The sequence below is a fragment of the Sinocyclocheilus grahami genome, unplaced genomic scaffold (assembly GCF_001515645.1).
Source record: "Sinocyclocheilus grahami isolate Dianchi unplaced genomic scaffold, SAMN03320097.WGS_v1.1 scaffold76.1, whole genome shotgun sequence".
Taxonomy (NCBI): Eukaryota; Metazoa; Chordata; class Actinopteri; order Cypriniformes; family Cyprinidae; genus Sinocyclocheilus; species Sinocyclocheilus grahami.
Window position 1 is genome coordinate 1,818,901 of NW_015505255.1, and position 19,651 is coordinate 1,838,551.

Consider the following 19,651-nt stretch of genomic DNA (forward strand, 5'->3'; position numbering starts at 1 on the left):
CCTTAAGTGATCTTCTTAATTCTGAAGAGCACAGATGTCAAAAGTACCATTACTCAGGCACCAGTTGATTAAAAAGGAGCATTTGTGCCTTGTAATCATGCAGGTGTACATGTGAATGGTCGAAGGCAATTCTTGATCGAATAGCTGAATGTATGAAAACAGGCAAGTGTCAAAATACTGTATTGAATCTGTGCATTACACGGTTTAAATCTAGCCAAACTAAAATATATTCTATTTGAATATATTTTACAAAGGTAATTAATTACTGTGATGCCAAACCTGAATTTTTAGTCCACTTTACTCCGACATACAATGTCACATGATCCTTCAGAAATCATTTTAATGTATTTAGGAAACATTTATTATTATTATTATTATTATCATCAATGTTGAAGAAGAGTTGGGGTGCATAATATTTGTGTGGAAACAGTGCTATATAAGTTTCAGGATTATTTAATGAATAGAAAGTTCAAAAGAACATCATTTATTTAAATATTCTGTAATATTTTAAATGGTTTGGAACGATTTTGATCAATTTAAAGCATGCTTGCATACATAATAATTTCTTAATAATAATTTCTTACTAAAAATCCCACTGACCCCAAACTTTTGAAATGTAATATATTTTGTTTTTATTTATTTAGTTTGAAATTAGTTTCTTTTGTCTTTGTCTTATTTCTACTGACTTAATATATCAATTAAAACAAGGCAATGTACTCTTCAAGTATTTCTCTGCACATACTTTTAACTTTTAGATAAAACAATGTTTTTAATAGCAATTAGTTTTTGCTATGGTATCAAAACTGGTAAAGATATTTGTGAAATCGCGGTATTGCTACTATTGAATACTGAAACCTGGGTATCGTGCCAACCCTAATTTGTTTTTCATGGACTTTCTACTCAGTCATACATATTCAGACTTTTCATTCATCTGTTATACGAAGTGAAATATTGAAGCGGTGCTAACCTCTGTCTGAAGTTGACAGTGGCTGCAGGTGTGTGATTGACAACCAAAGCAGGTGCAGCTCCATCATAGTAATCGGTGAAGCTGATGACAGTGGAGTGGTCTGAGATGTTCACATCCACTATCACGCCACCATACTGATGGAAACCAAGATTAGAATTAAGAGATCAATAAGGTTTATTTAGCATCATGTTTACAGGCAGATCATGTTCACCTGTTCCATGCGCAGCAGAGTTCCGTTGTCCTGCTTGTTGAAGAAGAATGATTTGGAGCTCGATTCAGATCCCACAACTCGCACACACAGCTTCCCTGTGCTGGCCTCAGGCCAAAAAGGCAAGCACTGTAACACACACAATCATACACTCAACATAAATACTGTGGGAATACTTCTGCCTTAGATAAAGATGAATTCTGCACCGACCTCAGTGGAGGAGATGTAGTGCCACTTGCATCCAAAACCATTGTTGTTTTGCACCTCTCCAACCTCCAGCTCAAACAAGGACTTATTGACTAGCGTGTAGAAAGGACTCATGGTAACAATCCGTGTCAGATTAAAGCTGCTCATCTGGATGCTTTCAAAGGTTTTGGGGTTGACAAGATTTTAAAATGTTTCTGAAAGGCATCTATTATGCTCACCAAGGCTGCATCTGTTTAATCTATAATATAGTAAAAACAGTAATATTGTGAAATATTATTACAAATAATAAAGAACTGTGGAAACTGTTACATATTTTTCAAGATTCTTTGATGAACACAAAGTTGTGTTTGAAATGTAATGTTTTGTAATAATGTCTTTACTGTCACTTTTGATTAATTTAAAGCATTCTTGCTGAATAAAAGTATTAATTCCTTAAAAAAAAACTTACTGATCCCAAACTTTTAAACAATGTGTATAGTAAGTAAATAAGAGAAACATTGGTCTGATACTGTACATTTAGCAAAGATTTAGATTAGATTTAGATTTGCTGAGTGTAATTCAGAATTTAAATTAGTACAAGTAGTAGAAAATGTAATCCCTGTGCCATCACTTACTTAAACTGCATGACTTGGCTGTGCTCATTAAACCTTGTGATGATGCTAACGTCGATAAACGGCTTCGGCTCTAAAGATAAAAGGTAAGATATGGTGTGTTCATGTCCACTCACTATAAATGTGCACTCAGAAGCGAATTAGCGTAGATGAAGCATTCATATGCTAACTGGTGCTTGTACCTGAGTCTTGAACAATAGATTTTGGAAGAGGAACAGGATGAAACACAGTAGGAAATATAGCTCCCGGCAGCTGATTATCCACCTGGAACAAATAAATGGTGCACATATTAACTGAACAAATGCCAAAAATGACGGAAGTGTGATATTCAACAAGTACATTGTGTGTGGGTGTTACCTGTAGCCAATAGAGCTGTGCACGTAAACTCCTCTGGTGAGGCGACTGTTTCAACTCAATACGAATGCCAGGCAGGAAGTTTCTCCTGATAGTGCAGGAAAATGGCTGTCTCATCAACATGGGCAATCTTCCAAAGTTCACCTGTTTCAATAAAGACAAAAAAAAGAATGTGATAACGTCTAAGCAGCGTAATTATCTTACTAATCAAACTTTATTTCGAGAAAATCCTTTATTACCTCTAGGCCAGTTTCTAGTCTAGTCCAGCCTGATTCACTCTTGCTGTTGATGTAGTCCTGGTAGGCTTTCTCCAACAGTCCAATGTTTTTGTGGTTAAAGGACTTCCAGCGGTTCTTTGGTCTCATCTCCCAAACCACACCAGAACTTAAAAACACAATTCAATCATTCTTAATCAACAAAAAACAACTTGCACAAGAGTGGCATTTATGTTCCCCTTTAAAAATCAATAATAACTATAAATGAGTCGTCAGTTTACAGCAAGACTTATGGTTGCTGGGTGTGGGTTTATTACCTGGTGATGCCAACATATGCTATCTCCTGCCTGATGTCATTGTTGATGAGTGACAGGCCCAGGTTCTTTAATGAGATGTTGACTTCTTGCTGGAATTGCTCCAGCTCCTCTGCCTGCCGGGCTTTTGTGACTATGCCAACATCCTCGGTAAAGATCAGCACCCGCTGTCGGCCGTCCAGGAAAGACACCCAGTGTATCTGAACTAAGCTGCTGTAAGCAAACTGCCCACTCTCATCCTAAAGAAATCAACATGGGAATGACATGAGCAGTAATATTAGCGGATTATTAGATTCACTAACCCAGCATCCCTCTCTAACCTTTACAAGGTCCAGTTCTCCGCTGTGGTCTTGACAGCTCCAGCAAAGCTTCCGCACCCCTGCTGGATCATCCCATGCAAAACGCTGAGCTTCACCTGGTCTCAGTGCCCAAGACTCCTCACAGCCTCTGTACAAGCACAGAGACACAGACACTGATTACAGACAGGAAACATATACACACAATCCAAAAGAAAACACTCAATCAAAAGATGGTCTCCTTAAGTGATCTTCTTAATTCTGAAGAGCACAGATGTCAAAAGTACCATTACTCAGGCACCAGTTGATTAAAAAGGAGCATTTGTGCCTTGTAATCATGCAGGTGTACATGTGAATGGTCGAAGGCAATTCTTGATCGAATAGCTGAATGTATGAAAACAGGCAAGTGTCAAAATACTGTATTGAATCTGTGCATTACACGGTTTAAATCTAGCCCAACTAAAATATATTCTATTTGAATATATTTTACAAAGGTAATTAATTACTGTGATGCCAAACCTGAATTTTTAGTCCACTTTACTCCGACATACAATGTCACATGATCCTTCAGAAATCATTTTAATGTATTTAGGAAACATTTATTATTATTATTATTATTATCATCAATGTTGAAGAAGAGTTGGGGTGCATAATATTTGTGTGGAAACAGTGCTATATAAGTTTCAGGATTATTTAATGAGTTCAAAAGAACATCATTTATTTAAATATTCTGTAATATTTTAAATGGTTTGGAACGATTTTGATCAATTTAAAGCATGCTTGCATACATAATAATTTCTTAATAATAATTTCTTACTAAAAATCCCACTAACCCCAAACTTTTGAAATGTAATATATTTTGTTTTTATTTATTTAGTTTGAAATTAGTTTCTTTTGTCTTTGTCTTATTTCTACTGACTTAATATATCAATTAAAACAAGGCAATGTACTCTTCAAGTATTTCTCTGCACATACTTTTAACTTTTAGATAAAACAATGTTTTTAATAGCAATTAGTTTTTGCTATGGTATCAAAACTGGTAAAGATATTTGTGAAATCGCGGTATTGCTACTATTGAATACTGAAACCTGGGTATCGTGCCAACCCTAATTTGTTTTTCATGGACTTTCTACTCAGTCATACATATTCAGACTTTTCATTCATCTGTTATACGAAGTGAAATATTGAAGCGGTGCTAACCTCTGTCTGAAGTTGACAGTGGCTGCAGGTGTGTGATTGACAACCAAAGCAGGTGCAGCTCCATCATAGTAATCGGTGAAGCTGATGACAGTGGAGTGGTCTGAGATGTTCACATCCACTATCACGCCACCATACTGATGGAAACCAAGATTAGAATTAAGAGATCAATAAGGTTTATTTAGCATCATGTTTACAGGCAGATCATGTTCACCTGTTCCATGCGCAGCAGAGTTCCGTTGTCCTGCTTGTTGAAGAAGAATGATTTGGAGCTCGATTCAGATCCCACAACTCGCACACACAGCTTCCCTGTGCTGGCCTCAGGCCAAAAAGGCAAGCACTGTAACACACACAATCATACACTCAACATAAATACTGTGGGAATACTTCTGCCTTAGATAAAGATGAATTCTGCACCGACCTCAGTGGAGGAGATGTAGTGCCACTTGCATCCAAAACCATTGTTGTTTTGCACCTCTCCAACCTCCAGCTCAAACAAGGACTTATTGACTAGCGTGTAGAAAGGACTCATGGTAACAATCCGTGTCAGATTAAAGCTGCTCATCTGGATGCTGACCCCAACCTGGACATCAAAGAGATTTCCAACAAGTTCATTTTCATTTACAGTTGGATTACATTTGCTGGCATCTACTGTTTACTTAAAGTTACTCTTATTTCATTAAATGTTTAAAGCATTTACTAAGTAGTCCCCGTTTTTGTCTGGACAACGGACACATCCATAGCTGCCAACGGTGTCCAGCGAGAAGCCATCGGACCATGAGCTGGTGGACACACAGAGCTGCAACTGAAAGGAAGAGCAGAATGCTAATTTATGAATTACTATAAAAAAAAACTATGGGTAAAACATGGCTTTATGACCATTAGAGACCAAACACATTAAGGTTCATGTCAGCATTCATGATTTGATTATTTTAGATATTTGTCTAATATGGCTGTACAGGTATATCCATCAAACACTGCCAAAGAGCCCAATCCAACCTTATTCTTGCTGAAGAAATTCTTCTTTTTGAAGGAGAACAGAATGACATCCCTGTAGTTGGATGGGTGTTTCACACACGTATCCTCTGCACGATACTGCAGCACGCGGGACGTCTTATTGATGATCCAGTATGGACTGTAAACAGAGAGGACCATTTTGCCGCACACTCGAGACACATGCACACACAGGTCCACGGTCAGTCCTTCTGGTGTGTCGCAGGTGAAGCAGATGGACAAGAACTCGGGCATTTCTCTGCTAATTCTCATACGTCCAGTCCAGTTGCGACCTTGGTACTTGATCAAAACAAGCTCAATTATTTCACCGCCAACATTTGAGTTCAGCACATCTGCCGCACTGCCCTCCTGAAGCTCACAGAAGTCAGCAGAACCCTGTGAGAGACATGATTTGGTTTTAATAAATGACTGCTGGCTAATATTAAACTGATATTAATACTGATTTTATAATCAATATGAATGTCATGCACAAATGTTTGGGGTCAGTAAGAATTTTTTTCCCCCGAAAGAAATTTATACTTTTATTCCGCAAGGGTGCATTAAATAGTTTGAAAGGGACAGTAAAGACATTTATGTTACAAAATACTTCAATCTAAAAAAATGCTGTTCTTTTTAAATTTCTATTCATAAAAGAATTCTGAAAAAATTTATTAAAACTATTTTTGTTGAGCACCAACAGCAGCATATTAGAATGATTTCTGAAGGATCACGTGACACTGAAGACTACAGTTATGGCTGCTGAAAATTCAGCTTTGCCATCACAGAAAAAAAAATGACATTTTAAAATATATTAAAATAAAAAAAAATTATAATTCATACAAAACCCCAACATTTGAGACAAAGTGTATGCCGAATGTGTTCTAGCATTTGTGTACTGAAACTGTAATATTCTGCACCTCCAGCAAGTAGCGTATTGAGTAAGGCAGCAGGTTTTTGAGAGTGACAGCTGGGTGCAGGTGGATGACATAAGCAGGGTCCCAGTCCCCTTCCCCGTGGCTGGCAATATGGCTGAGGTCATCAGGCATGGCCAGTGTATTCACCACCAGTGGCAGGAAGCTGCTGTCTATGGCGGGGCACTGCAGCACTGCGTGAACCTCTGAGCTCACGTGAACCTGCTCCTTCCATGTGACACATGTGGAGGACGCACGATACAAATCTTCTAAAGGACCGACAGGCAGCAAGAACAACTGACTCCTAAAGTAATACACAGAGCACAGAAAGTTACAACATAAAGCACAAAAAATTACAGGTAATTTATTTTACAGTATAGTCCCTGCAAATAAGAAAGAAAAGAAAAACATATAATATATTCATAATATTACGTTTTCAGCTACAGCAGGACTCACAGAACTTTACAGTTGCTCCTCATGATATTTGACTCATGTGGGTGCAAAAATTCACTGGAACAGAATATGTAATTACACTTCTTCTCCATCTATACCTGTAAGCTTCTAGGGGAACATGACACTCCTTCTCAGGCTCAGCAACCCCTACATTCACCATCCCTCCAAGTTCAGAAGAATACTTCAGAATGGCAAAAGGCACATAGAAATGGTTCTTTATCTGATAACACATAAAAAAAGAAATCAACGTTACCATGATTTTAACGAGGTCGTTTTCACTAATGATTTCTTTATCCAGACAGGTGAACAGATGTATGCACTCTGCAGGTAAAGTGAGCAGACGAACCTGTAGGGGGGACCGTACTGTGATGACCTTGTTGCCCTCACTGGCATTTTTTTAAAACATTCTAAATTAGTTTACTGGCACTTTTGATCAATTTAATGTTAACCCTTGCAAATTAAAATATTATTTAAAAAAAAATCTTCCTACTGACCCCAACTTTTGAACAGTAGTTTACATTTAACACCCTGTGAATATCACACCATTAAAAAGAAAACAACAAATAGCAATACTTATTCAATTTCAAAATGTAGGTTTAAGTTTTATAAAAATCCTGCATTTTGTATGTATGGGAAAAGTGAATAATGACACAATGATATTGCATGTTCAGAAAATGCATGGTTTTTGTGTGTCAATGCTGTTCTTTGGACTGAATGGTTTACCTTAGCCAGGTTGTTGAAGACACTGAGGCAGCACTTGGACACTGTGATGTTCATGGTGTCTTTGGAGCATATGGTGATGGCTGTGCGAGGGTCTGGCAACATAATGAAATCATCCCCAGGAACTGGACTTTTATCCCGAACAGGGTTATTCTTCATCTACACACAGAAACACAAACAAATAATTACCAACAGAACAACCTGCAAGCTATCTGACAGGGTGGGAATGTGGATTTACGTTTGTACGAAAAAGTGAAAAAAGAGAAGCAATTCTGCTTACATCCAATTTAAGGTTCCACCTTCGTCTCCCATTGTCCACTCTCTCAAGAAGTGGCTCCCAAATGGCATGAGTCTCATTGAAGTAATTCACCTCAAGTGTCATATCTGCAGAGACACTGAGCAACGACGACCAGTTCTGAGCAGTACCGGTGAATGACGACTCCGCAAGCAGCAGGGGAACAGTCCGATGCCCCAAACCTGACTCCAGCGTGACCTGCACCACCTTCACGTTCATCTCAAAACTCTCTCCATCCTTACTGCTGTCCACATCCTTGAAGCTCTCAGTGACCTCGGAGGCTGTATCCACACCAAGGAACCAGTAGCTTGCATTAGCGACATTCATCAAAGACCAGAGGCTGTTTAGGTCATCTGACGTCTGCTGTGACGGCTCTTCTTTAGGTCTGGGTGCCATGGCCGCAGTGATGGTAATGACAGTGTTAAGAATGATAGGAGAGATCTGAGAGAGCAAGACAGAGACAAAAAATGTTAAAGGACAGTCAGGTCATCTTGACTCAGAGACACCTGGAACAGAGTCAGAAAATGTGAGAACCTTCATTAATTTTCCCACAATCACTCCAACTCTATAATTATATATTATATTAATTATAACCAGATCCCAGAAATGGACCAGCCAAAACTAATTTCCACAGACTTAATTTAAAGGCTGCATGAAATGTGACTTTAAAAGCTGAGAATACATCCTGACATTATGTGAACAGACCTTCATGGGCTTCAGATCTCCATCCACCTCTATGGCAGCCATCTTCTGGTACCATGATGCCGCCAGGTTACGTTTAACAGACAGAACAAGGTTGACTGGCTCCAACAGTTTTGAACTAGGCTGATTTGAGTCCTGCTCCATGGAAATTCTGAGGAAAACAAACAAAAAAGCATTTATAGGAGGAAACACATATAGGGTTGTATAATGGTCAACTAGTGGGCTTTGAAAATTCATGAATGAATTCTGTTCAGTTAATTATCAGATCTTAAAATGGACACATTGGATATAATTATACTTTGACAAGTAAGTCTGAAAATCCTAGATAAGCTTTGTGGCAGGCTACCTGGACAGTTTTAGCTGTGTGAGCTGTATATCCATATTATCTATGACAGCAGGCAGCGGACGACCTTCCACTGGGAGCAGAGAGAAGCTGTTTCCCACAGTAATGAGACCCAGGTCCGCCTCCACAGCATTATGGGATGTGGAGGACTGAGGGATTATGATAAGGGGGGCCTTCAGCCTGATGTTCATGGCAAGTCTGAAACTCTTCTGAGCGAAATCCCTCACACTGGAAGCTGCTTTCTCTGCTGCCTGAGCCGTGGCGGCACTGAGAGCCTCTTTAGCTGCCTGGAAGTTATTACTGAAATTCTGTGGAGAGAAAAAGTAAAAGTAAGCTAGTATGCTTGAATCAGCAGAGAGGCCATATGTGCAATTTAAACTCACCAGTAATGACATGACAAATTTGTGAAGGTAGACCACTTGAATACAGCCCACGTTGAGTTTCACTTTGCCATCAACCTTCGAAGTATCTGTATACCCAGCCCCCTCAGTGGCTTTGGGTGTCAGACTCATGCTGAAGCTGAACACCTCATCGCCGACAATGGAGATGGCCTAGAGAACCAAAAATAGCCCAAAATAAACAACAGATATTGCAGTTCACTTTACTTTAATACACTTTTGTTGTACTTTGTTTATACAAAAGCCAAAAGTAGGGCTGGGCGAAAAAAACGATAAAGATGGTTATCGCAATATTATTATTATTATTCCTCTATGATAAATGTTCGATTTAATGTTTAAAACTCATACAGTCAGAATAATTAATTTTACCATATAAAAATTAGGTTGTTACAATTTTTACATGTTACTGTTTTTGATAATGAACATAAATTTACATCCTAACTCAAGCTACTACTACTGTCAAATGTGTATTTCTAAGAGACAAAAAAAAGAGTTAATATTAATATTGCAGCCTGCACTGCAAGCTGTGCTGAAGATACAGTACACGTCATCAAAATCAGGCAATACAAACCTGCTTCACAATAATATGACTCATTAGAACATGCAGAAACTAAGAAATACATTTTTCTATTAAGATATTTTTTTGTTAAGGAAATATGACTGGAGGAGTGTAAAAAAAAAAAAATCAAAAACGTAAAGTGTTTGTCATGTTCTGACAAAAAGACTAGTTTAAAACCCCAAATAACAGTCTGCTTTCTACAATTTTCACTTAGGAGAAAAAGTCTACCTTTAAACTTGAATGAAATAAAGATTTGAAATTCATTGTGATAATTATCGATATCGACTGATATGTGAGATCATTTTTTTGGCCTTATCGCCCAGCCCTAAGACAAAGTAGATAGAAATTAAAATGTATAAAGAATAGTAAATGGTTCAAATGTGCTGTAGTGGTATAGCTAGCTTGCCTTCTTATGGATTGTTTTAGGATCCACATTCATGATGATGAAGTCACGCAAACGTGTGTACATGTGTGTCTGAGTTCCTTGCATCTTTAGAGAACCGTCCAAACCTAAGGAGAAGATTTATAAAATCAGCTAACCAACAAAACCAGCCTCAGAATAATCAAGAAATAGATACTGTATAAGCAGACCAATACACCATAAAATTAAAACGTTGCTTTATTACAACTATGTCAGAATTATTGCTATAATAAAAAGAACAATAATTTTCTATTTGTACTATATTTGGCATATATTACATTATATAATTATTTAATCAATATAAAAAATAAAATATAAATATATAACAAAATATATTTACTAAATATTTACTATCAAATATTTTAATATCTTAAAAGAAGATCCTGCATTATTTTTTATTTTAAAACAGTAGCAGTAATGCAGTAACATTTATTTAATAATAAACAAGTCAATTTTCAAAATAAGAATGCATTTTCACCCTGAATTTTGATGTCTGCCATGTTGCTTTTTTGGTCACAAACCAAAACATTAAATGCACCAAGCTGCATGTTCACCATCAGGTCAATGACGTCACCATCAGAGGGAGAACTCAGTGCAGCTGAGACAGAAACAGTCCTTCATTAATTCATTCCTAAATCATGGGCACAAAGTCCATGTTTGTCAGTTTCAGCGATTGTATGTGTGTGTTTGTGTGTTTACTGGATTTAGCTGAGGTAGTTCTCATATCTTCACTCTTTTTGCTCTCTCTCTCAGGTGAGGGCAGACTGCTGTTGGACAGGGCAGCAGACAGGAAGTCCATGGTAGAGAGGAGAGCCTCAGTGTGTAACATCAGGTCTAGAGAGGAGAACACTACCTAAAGACACACACAGGCATGTTAAACCCCTTCAATATGAAGTTCTTTTGAGATTAACGCCTCAATTTCCAAAACAGGCTTTTATTTAACCTTGTTTACAGATGCTTACATTGATCTTCTGCTCAGTATTCTGGTAAAGGCTTGCAAAGTTTGGCCCATTTCGATCAGCCTACAAAGACAGGAATCAAACAAATTTAAGATCTCCACTCATGAGTCCCGGAAGCTCTCAACATCTGCTACATCTTAGTGTCTACGCTGCAATTCTAGAATTAATCATGGAGAATCTATAACCGTTGTGTCAAATATTACATAGACAACAACTATATATTTAATCAGAACTTGATTAGTATGCATTCATTCATATCTCTAGACTTTTAACAGTACACATGTGCAACAGACCCTGCTATCTCATTTGAGAGAAATGGCCCTTAGGAATTAAAAGAAGAGCCAATCCACAGACACTAAAGAGTGCAATGGCTAAAGGCTGGATCTAATTGTCCTGATGCTTTGATCAAGATATGAATTCATGTGCTGACCTAAATAAATTGTTAAAAATGTAAGAGCTGAAGCCTGTCTAGACATGAAATGTCCTGCCACTAGTCAACTTTAGAATGGATTAAAAGGGTGTTACTTAACACTTAATGCAAGAGGTTTTTAACAAATTTTTTTTGAGTAGGAAGTAGGGTTGGGCCAATAGACAATGCTATCGTCCATCGCCGATGGCTGATAGACATCACAATATTGAGCCGGCATCGTGATCCCCCCCTATACCAATACCGTGTTCGGAAAGAAAATGACGTGTAGGCGGAACCCCTAACAGGAATAAATACGAGATCGGAGGAAAATATATATTTCCTCGCAGTTATATCATTGGGTAATTATACTACATATATATTTCGGGCATCAGGGAGCCGCTATTATACCTGGCAATGAAACCGACATCGTGCTTTTGAATGCACAATCGCTTTTTAGTTTCACTTTCGAGATTGCACGTACTCTGTTTATACTATGGAGCAGCAGTACTTACCACACATTTTACAAGATTATATGTTTGTCAGTGGTACTGAGGATCTGCAAATCATTCGCCATCGTCCTCAGTCATCTCTCCTTACTCTGTTTATGTGGTAAGTGAAATTTTATGTACTGTAATGTAACAGGCAAACGTTACACTGTGTCTACACCGGACGTGACAGTTGTCGTGTTGCGTCGCATCAGCTAAAGTCGGTCTACACTGGACACGACAAATCGACCTTTGAAAATCATTTGAAATTTGTGTCAGCACGTCATAAATAGAACGCAGCAGCGGTATACTGTCGGAGATTTGTCGTGTCGCGTCGCGCCGCATCCAGTGTAGACAGCATCACTGATTATAATGAGTTCTATAGACTGATCTATATATATATAAGGAATCTCTATTATAGATCAGTGGTTCTATAGTTTTATTGTCGTGCCGCGCCGCTCGCGTCCGGTGTAGACACGGTGTTAGGAATCGTTATTTGTTTTCCCTTATAAGGATTTACGCTCCGGGCACACCCCCTAACTCCACCCCCGCCGATGTCATCGTCCATCGCGATGTTTCACTGTAGACATCGTCCGATGCCAATTTTGTAGAAATCGCCCAACACTAGTAGGAAGTTTTATAAATAGTGCTCATTTATAAGCCAAATTACATATTAGTGTAATGAAAGAAGTAGTTACCTGAAAATACTTGACTTCAAGAAGATCTGCTCCTGACTCTGCGGAGGAACTGATTATACAGAGCGGTTCTCCATTACTAGTAGGAAGTTTTATAAATAGTGCTCATTTATAAGCCAAATTACATATTAGTGTAATTCAGAAAGAAGTAGTTACCTGAAAATACTTGACTTCAAGAAGATCTGCTCCTGACTCTGCGGAGGAACTGATTATACAGAGCGGTTCTCCATTTGAATCTGCAAAGAAAAATAAATAAATAAAAAGTTCAAATGAATTTTAAATGCTGCTTTGTACTGTGAGATTTCAAAAACAAGTGCTACAAACCAAGGAACTCTAGGCACTTCATGGAGATGTTTTTAATGTATGTTGTGGCCTCCATGTCGTATTTTCGAACTTTGGTGTCAATTCCAAGCTGAGCTACATGGAGAACCAAAAAAGGATACTCTTTCCCATTTTTGGACTTTTTCAACCTTAGCATAACCTACAAAGAGAAAGATACAGGATTCTCAGTTCCCTCCAGATCCACTCCAAATCTGGAGTTATGACTGTAACTGAAAATAAGAACTTAAGAGAGCTTAATCACCTCCTTGATTTCAAAATTGAGCAGCACATTGACAACATTTTCACTGAAAGCACCACTGGTCAATGCAGGTTGACTCCCTGTCCCCACAGGTAGTGTTTTGATCAGTCCTTCATCTACAGCTTCATCTGTGGAGGAAAAGAGGGTAAAATGAAGCCCTTAAAGACAAACTTTAATGGACAAGATTACTGACAGGTTAAACCTTTTCATACTTTTAGCGGAAGCTTTTATTCCCTCCACTGCAGCAGCCCTGCTTCCCTCGCCAATGTTCTCTGCTAAGATTCTCATGAGGACCCCAACATCCTCCTGGCCAAGAGCCATCTACAGAAGCCAGAGAATAGCAATCTTTAGTTTTCTCTCCTGAAAATTCTGATCGGGCCCCATTTTAGATTTTAGATTCAACACTTCCACGTCTAAAACATCATGAGAAACTCACGTTCATTGACATAAGTACTCCATTGACCTCCATTCCAGGAATTTTGTTGTACCAAGTGGTGGCCAAATTACGCTTGACTAAAAGCTCTAGATTTATGGGCTCCAGAATCTCAACATCTAAATGAGCAGCATCGCGCTTTAGAACAGTCCTGAAGAAAGAAGGTAAAAAAAATGAATCAGAAAAAAAGCTGTCTCTGAATCATTCTGTAGCACCAAACAAGTCGAGACTACTAATAAACATTTTTGTTAATTGAAATAAAACATAAATATTGCATTAAAAAAAACTAAATTGTATTTAGCTAACTAACTTTAATTGCATTAAAATTAAAATTATAAATGTTGCCTTGGAAACTAATTAAAATATATAAGTTGAAGTAAATTAATTTTGAGAATTCTGGGAAAGATCTCCAGCTTTCTTTACTACCTAGACAGTTTGAGTTGTGTGAGTTTTACATCCATGGTCTCCAAAACTGCAGGCAATGGGAAGCCCTCAGCTGCCAGCAGTGAGAAGCTGTTTCCCACAGTAATGAGACCCAGGTCAACTACAAATGCATTATGGGATGTGGAGGACTGAGGGATTATGATAAGGGGGGCCTTCAGTCTGATGTCCATGGCAAGTCTGAAGCTTTTCTGAGCGAAATCCCTCACACTGGAAGCTGCTTTCTCTGCGGCCTGAGCCGTGGCGGCACTGAGAGCCTCTTTAGCTGTCTGGAAGTTATCCACAAACATCTATGGAAGACAACAAATAGTTAGTTACAGTTTTGTGTGACTTGACATGGCAGTTTAGTAGAAGTGAGGGAAGGTCTGAATGTAACAGTCTGGGATCCACAGTAGGGAAATTTCATGCAGGGATGTTCTTGTGTTTTAAAACGCCTGAAAGACAAATTTACAACAAAAAGTTGCAAATTCAGTAGGGGTGAAAAAAAGCAGCCCTGGAGTGAAAATTTTTTTGTGAGAGAAAGTAGGAAAGCTGATGATTATATTGTCTGGGTACGGCTGGTGAGCTGTTTCTATTAAGCATGTAGAGTATGAAAGTTAGAACCAGTAAAATCAAGGCATCCATATCGTGCGAAATTCTGTCTCAAATTTCTGTGATTTCTACTTCAATATGTAGTATGAGTCACGAGCACACATGCAAATCCACATATTCGCAATCAAGTCATTTAAAAATTCTGTGCCTTATTGCATTCATAAATAACGCTATAGGCTAAACTGCATTACCTAAAGTCCACTTCTTTAACAATATCTAACAGTTAGAACAGTAATATCTCACAGATAAAACTAAGAAATGAATACTAATATACTCAAGACATCCTTTTAAGAGAAAACAGCATTAAAGCTGCAGTATGAAATTTCTGCAAACAGGACTATAATCAGTTTAGCCACACTGACTCAAGATTTCGGACCTATTTATGAAAAATAAAAGATGGCATAATCCATTGTTTGAAAAACACTTGGACAAGATCTACCTTTTAGGTGATACATAATTCTGTTTGATGCCACTATAGCGGTGCAGAAATTCTAAAATGCAATGCTATAGTAGATAAATATTAGGTATGGGTGTGATCTTATGAAAGTCTTTCTTTTGGTTCTTCGAACTACCTGATTTGATAGGAAAAGCATAACTAAAAAGTCATACCCATTTTAAAAGAGGTTATTATATGTCAGTGGTGCACATAAATGTAATGCAAGCAATATTGAAATATTACTGACAATATTAGTGATCGTAAACTTTAAGACTGCTTCTGTTTAGCTTGAATCTAATGAATTGTTCTTGAATATGCAGCAGAGCTATTTATTTCCTATAACCTTCCACTAGAAGAGTGGTTCTCCACCCCCCAAGCCACCCCCCAACCCATTGTTCAACACAATATCTTATAGCCTCCCCATAAGGCAGAGATATTTTTTGTATGTATATGTATACTGTCTTTTAAAAAGTCATTTTTCTTTCTTATTTAGAATTAAGGCCTTTTTTGTTTTTTTACATGGATACGAAAATTGAATACTTTTTCTTTTATTAATTGCATTTTTACAATTATTTTTTTAATTAATTTCTTTTTGAATATGATAATAAATATGGGAAGTTTGTTGAGGCCCCTAGTGGGTCCAGGATCCCTCGTTAAGAACCACTGCACTAGAAATAAAACAAAAGCAGTCATAAACATTGCTGTGAATGGTGTTAACCTGAATGAATGTTTCCATCTTATTTGAAAAGGATTAACTGTGTGTACAACAAATCCAGTAGAGTTTAATGGGGAGAGGACATATTTCAGTGTGTGCAGAGGTGCATTTGAAAATAAGCTGCAAAGCAAAAAACTTTAATGCTGCATGCCCAAGCCTGTACCTCATCAGCAGAGGGGTATTGATAGCTAAAAGAGTCCTGAAAAGAGGAAGACACAATTAACGAAAACTATGAGGGGTGGGAAAGATGCCAGAGCAAAAAGAAAGGGAGAGACATAAACATCCAGACAAAATACAAACGAAAATACAGACACTGAGAAATACAGTTTTTTAAAACGCTGTCCCTGTTTGTTTTGCAATTACCCGTCATTGAGTTTTATCTACTGGTATACATTTTAGATGACTGAGTAACACAGACAAAATATGAGTACCGATACAATATGAAAGGTAAGTGGATTTACATGAATTCGTACCAATAAAGATGTAAGGAACTTATGCAGGTAGACGATCTGGATACAGCCAAGTCTCAGGATAACTTTCCCATCCACTTTGGAGGTGTCAGTGTATCCTTCACCTTCAGTGGCCCCAGGATACAATGTCATCTTAAAGCTGAACACCTCTTCTCCAACGATTGACACCGCCTGGTAGTATTCACAAAAACAGAACTGGAGCACAGAAACCTGCTTACAAACATACCAAAAACAATATGACTGATCTCTCACCTTCTTATGGATAGTCTTAGGGTCCACATCAAGAACCACAATGTCACGCAGACGGGCAAAAACGTCTGTTTCTTTGGCCTGGACCACCACAGACGCGTCAATGCCTGACATAAATGAAATCAACATGTTTGGTTAACTTGCAGAAAATTAATATATCATTTTAAGGTACGCCGACTTTTAAGGACAGACACTTTAGTTTTTTCTACCTTGAACCCGGATGTCAGCAATGTTGCTTCTGTCATCACAAACAGCCACTCTGAAAGAGCCGAGTACGGCAGACAGCTTAAAGTTCACAACACCAGAGTCCTTCGAACCCTTAGACACTAACAAAACATAGACACTCCAGTTAAAACACTCAAACAACACATAATATGACAATCTAAAAACAGTAGTGTCTGCAACATGCATTAACACAAGCAAAACAGATATTGTTTCAGACCCCTGTTAGTACATGGCATGTCAAGACCAGTGCAAAGGTAAAGAAAAAAACATTAGTTACCCAAGAAAAAACCTACAAAGCAGAGACAAGGACAACATGGATGCATGAGCAATATTCAGGGTCTACCCAATAATTTGACATCAAACAAAACCACAGATTTTCAACATAAAAGGCATATGTGTTATTCACACCTGTCTTCCCTGCTGCTGCTCTCTCAGCCCGTCTCTTGGTATCTCTGTCTTTTGAAGCTGTGAGGTCTTGTGGTATTGCTGAATTCATGTAGTTGATGGTAGACAGCAAAGCTTTAGTGTGCAGCAGGAAGTCCAGTGAGGAAAACTCCACCTGAGAAAAGAAGTAAATCAATTACTTAATTTTGATTTCTGATTAAACTTTCCAACTTTCCTTTTTTTTTTTCAAATGAAACATTAATCAAAATTCAAATTAAAAAGACTAATAGTGTAATTTTAAGAATGCAATAAAAATTGATTTTGTGCATGCGTGTATATATATATATACATACAGTGGGTACGGAAAGTATTCAGACCCCCTTAAATTTTTCACTCTTTGTTATATTGCAGCCATTTGCTAAAATCCTTTTCCTCATTAATGTACACACAGCACCCCATATTGACAGAAAAACACAGCATTGTTGACATTTTTGCAGATTTATTAAAAAAGAAAAACTGAAATATCACATGGTCCTAAGTATTCAGACCCTTTGCTCAGTATTTAGTAGAAGCACCCTTTTGATCTAATATAAATATATTGAATGAGCACGTAAACAAATAAATTCTAGGATTACTGCCATTCATTATTTGGAACTATAAACTTAAACATACCTTCAGTGCTTGTTCTGTATTATTAAGTATGGTGTGGAAGCTGGGTCCATTAACATCAGCCTGAAGGACATAAAAAAGGCCATGCAGACCAGAACAAATTAAACCATTCAGCTAAAACAACTCATTTACGAGAGTCCTTTATAGAGTGTTTGATAAGCAAAATGCTCATGTTTACTTTGATGTACTCCACTTTCAATAGATCAGAGCCATGCTTGTCTGAAGAGGTAATTAGATGAAGTGGCTGATTTTGCGCATCTGAAACACATACACACAAGAATGAGAGCAACGGTATCCCTGAAAAAAGTACTTCAAACAACAAAAGCTTGATCACACTTTGTGTGTGTGTGCGTGTACCTTTTATCTCGCAGTAGTCCAGGCTGATCTTGCGCAGGTAAGATGTGACAGTGAGATCAAAGGTCCGTATCTTGCCCTCTGCACCCAGTTGAGACACATTGAAAGCCAATACGACATCCTCCTGAGCGGCCTGCCTCGTAAGCTCCAACAACACCTACACACACACACACACACACACATATATATATATATAGACACATATACATCACTTCACACTAAAACACACAATGGTCCACACAAACACGAACAGGAATCATACACAAAATAATTGTCATCAACTGATGGAATGCTGAATGATTCTTTAATGAAACGTGGGGCTCTTGCGCCCAACTGATGACGAATGGTTGTGGCATGGTGTGAACAAAGTGATGAAGAAGAACGTACTGCTTTGACTTCAAACTGAAACTGCACTTCAGTCAGTTCCTCTAAGGTTGATCTGAGAGAGTCTTCATCTGCAGACTTCTCACTGGTGTCTTCTTCAGAGTCTAAACACACATGTACAACATAAACTGTGTGCATACATAAACTGTGAGAAAATGTGTATAATTATATGAATAGTGTCAATTAAAAACAAAAGACTTGTGTGGTATTCATTTTTTTTTTGTCTGAAATTAAGTGGGAGCAATTCTGACCTGATTCCACTGTATAGGACAGAACTTTGGGGTCTAAACCCAAAACCTTTGGTCTGGCATCAGACAGCGGCATCCCCAAAACCTTCAGAAAAATATCATCATCATTATACAAACAACAGGAAATTATATGGTATGTCATTTTCTCACTCTGTTTACTTCCTGTACATATGCAGAAAGCTTTCTTTCATATGTAATAAATGCTTTTTTTGCATTTTAGTCAATTGGTAAAGTTTTTGTAAGAAAGCATTTTAGGGAGGAATGTATTTTTAACTATTTTATTTCTCAAAGTTTTCCAACAAATTTACATTACTGTTCAAAAGATTGGGGTTCGATTTTTTAATGTTTTTGAAAGACGTCAATTACGCTTTGAATACAGTATAAACAGTAAAAATGTTAAAGGGGTCATATGATGCGATTTCAATTTTTCCTTTCTCTTTGGAGTGTTACAAGCTTTTGGTGCATAAAGAAGATCTGTAAAGTTGCAAAGACTAAAGTCTCAAATCCAAAGAAACATTCTTTATAAAAGTTCAGAGTCACCACACCTACCTAAAACGCCCCCACATATCTACCTCACTATGTGGGAAAATTTGCATAACGCCGCCCAAATGTTCACGCAATGAAAGGCTTAACTTTTACTTCTCACTATAGTTTTGTTGATGCTGCAGCCATGTCGTGAAGACGCTGTGTGCTTCGTTGTGAAAGCGAAACTACTTTGTTTGGTCTTCCAAAAGAGGACACGACTACAAATCAGTGGTTA

The 19,651-nt window shown here is 37.8% G+C and overlaps 1 protein-coding gene across 1 annotated transcript in view; it reads right to left on the reverse strand.

Moving 5' to 3' along the window:
* The window catches only part of LOC107586019 (vacuolar protein sorting-associated protein 13C-like), a 64,591-nt gene that overhangs the window by 16,788 nt on the left and 28,152 nt on the right, over positions 1-19,651 (reverse strand). The window contains exons 28-70 of the mRNA XM_016273232.1: positions 18,895-18,976; positions 18,647-18,747; positions 18,263-18,416; positions 18,084-18,163; positions 17,909-17,968; positions 17,261-17,411; positions 16,837-16,953; positions 16,631-16,734; positions 16,382-16,549; positions 14,152-14,456; positions 13,729-13,876; positions 13,505-13,613; positions 13,296-13,420; positions 13,037-13,193; positions 12,869-12,948; positions 11,127-11,186; positions 10,864-11,017; positions 10,643-10,762; positions 10,150-10,253; positions 9,170-9,337; positions 8,790-9,094; positions 8,447-8,594; positions 8,221-8,247; positions 7,727-8,182; positions 7,450-7,605; positions 7,235-7,254; positions 7,073-7,112; positions 6,825-6,946; positions 6,280-6,577; positions 5,369-5,758; positions 5,070-5,174; positions 4,791-4,952; positions 4,584-4,709; positions 4,373-4,506; positions 3,197-3,323; positions 2,880-3,115; positions 2,587-2,731; positions 2,351-2,491; positions 2,176-2,257; positions 1,997-2,066; positions 1,386-1,536; positions 1,179-1,304; positions 968-1,101 (exon numbers count right to left, since the gene is read on the reverse strand). Coding sequence (XP_016128718.1) covers positions 968-1,101; positions 1,179-1,304; positions 1,386-1,536; positions 1,997-2,066; positions 2,176-2,257; positions 2,351-2,491; positions 2,587-2,731; positions 2,880-3,115; positions 3,197-3,323; positions 4,373-4,506; positions 4,584-4,709; positions 4,791-4,952; positions 5,070-5,174; positions 5,369-5,758; positions 6,280-6,577; positions 6,825-6,946; positions 7,073-7,112; positions 7,235-7,254; positions 7,450-7,605; positions 7,727-8,182; positions 8,221-8,247; positions 8,447-8,594; positions 8,790-9,094; positions 9,170-9,337; positions 10,150-10,253; positions 10,643-10,762; positions 10,864-11,017; positions 11,127-11,186; positions 12,869-12,948; positions 13,037-13,193; positions 13,296-13,420; positions 13,505-13,613; positions 13,729-13,876; positions 14,152-14,456; positions 16,382-16,549; positions 16,631-16,734; positions 16,837-16,953; positions 17,261-17,411; positions 17,909-17,968; positions 18,084-18,163; positions 18,263-18,416; positions 18,647-18,747; positions 18,895-18,976 — 6,248 coding nt within the window. The remainder of the gene's footprint in view (positions 1-967; positions 1,102-1,178; positions 1,305-1,385; positions 1,537-1,996; positions 2,067-2,175; positions 2,258-2,350; positions 2,492-2,586; positions 2,732-2,879; positions 3,116-3,196; positions 3,324-4,372; positions 4,507-4,583; positions 4,710-4,790; positions 4,953-5,069; positions 5,175-5,368; positions 5,759-6,279; positions 6,578-6,824; positions 6,947-7,072; positions 7,113-7,234; positions 7,255-7,449; positions 7,606-7,726; positions 8,183-8,220; positions 8,248-8,446; positions 8,595-8,789; positions 9,095-9,169; positions 9,338-10,149; positions 10,254-10,642; positions 10,763-10,863; positions 11,018-11,126; positions 11,187-12,868; positions 12,949-13,036; positions 13,194-13,295; positions 13,421-13,504; positions 13,614-13,728; positions 13,877-14,151; positions 14,457-16,381; positions 16,550-16,630; positions 16,735-16,836; positions 16,954-17,260; positions 17,412-17,908; positions 17,969-18,083; positions 18,164-18,262; positions 18,417-18,646; positions 18,748-18,894; positions 18,977-19,651) is intronic.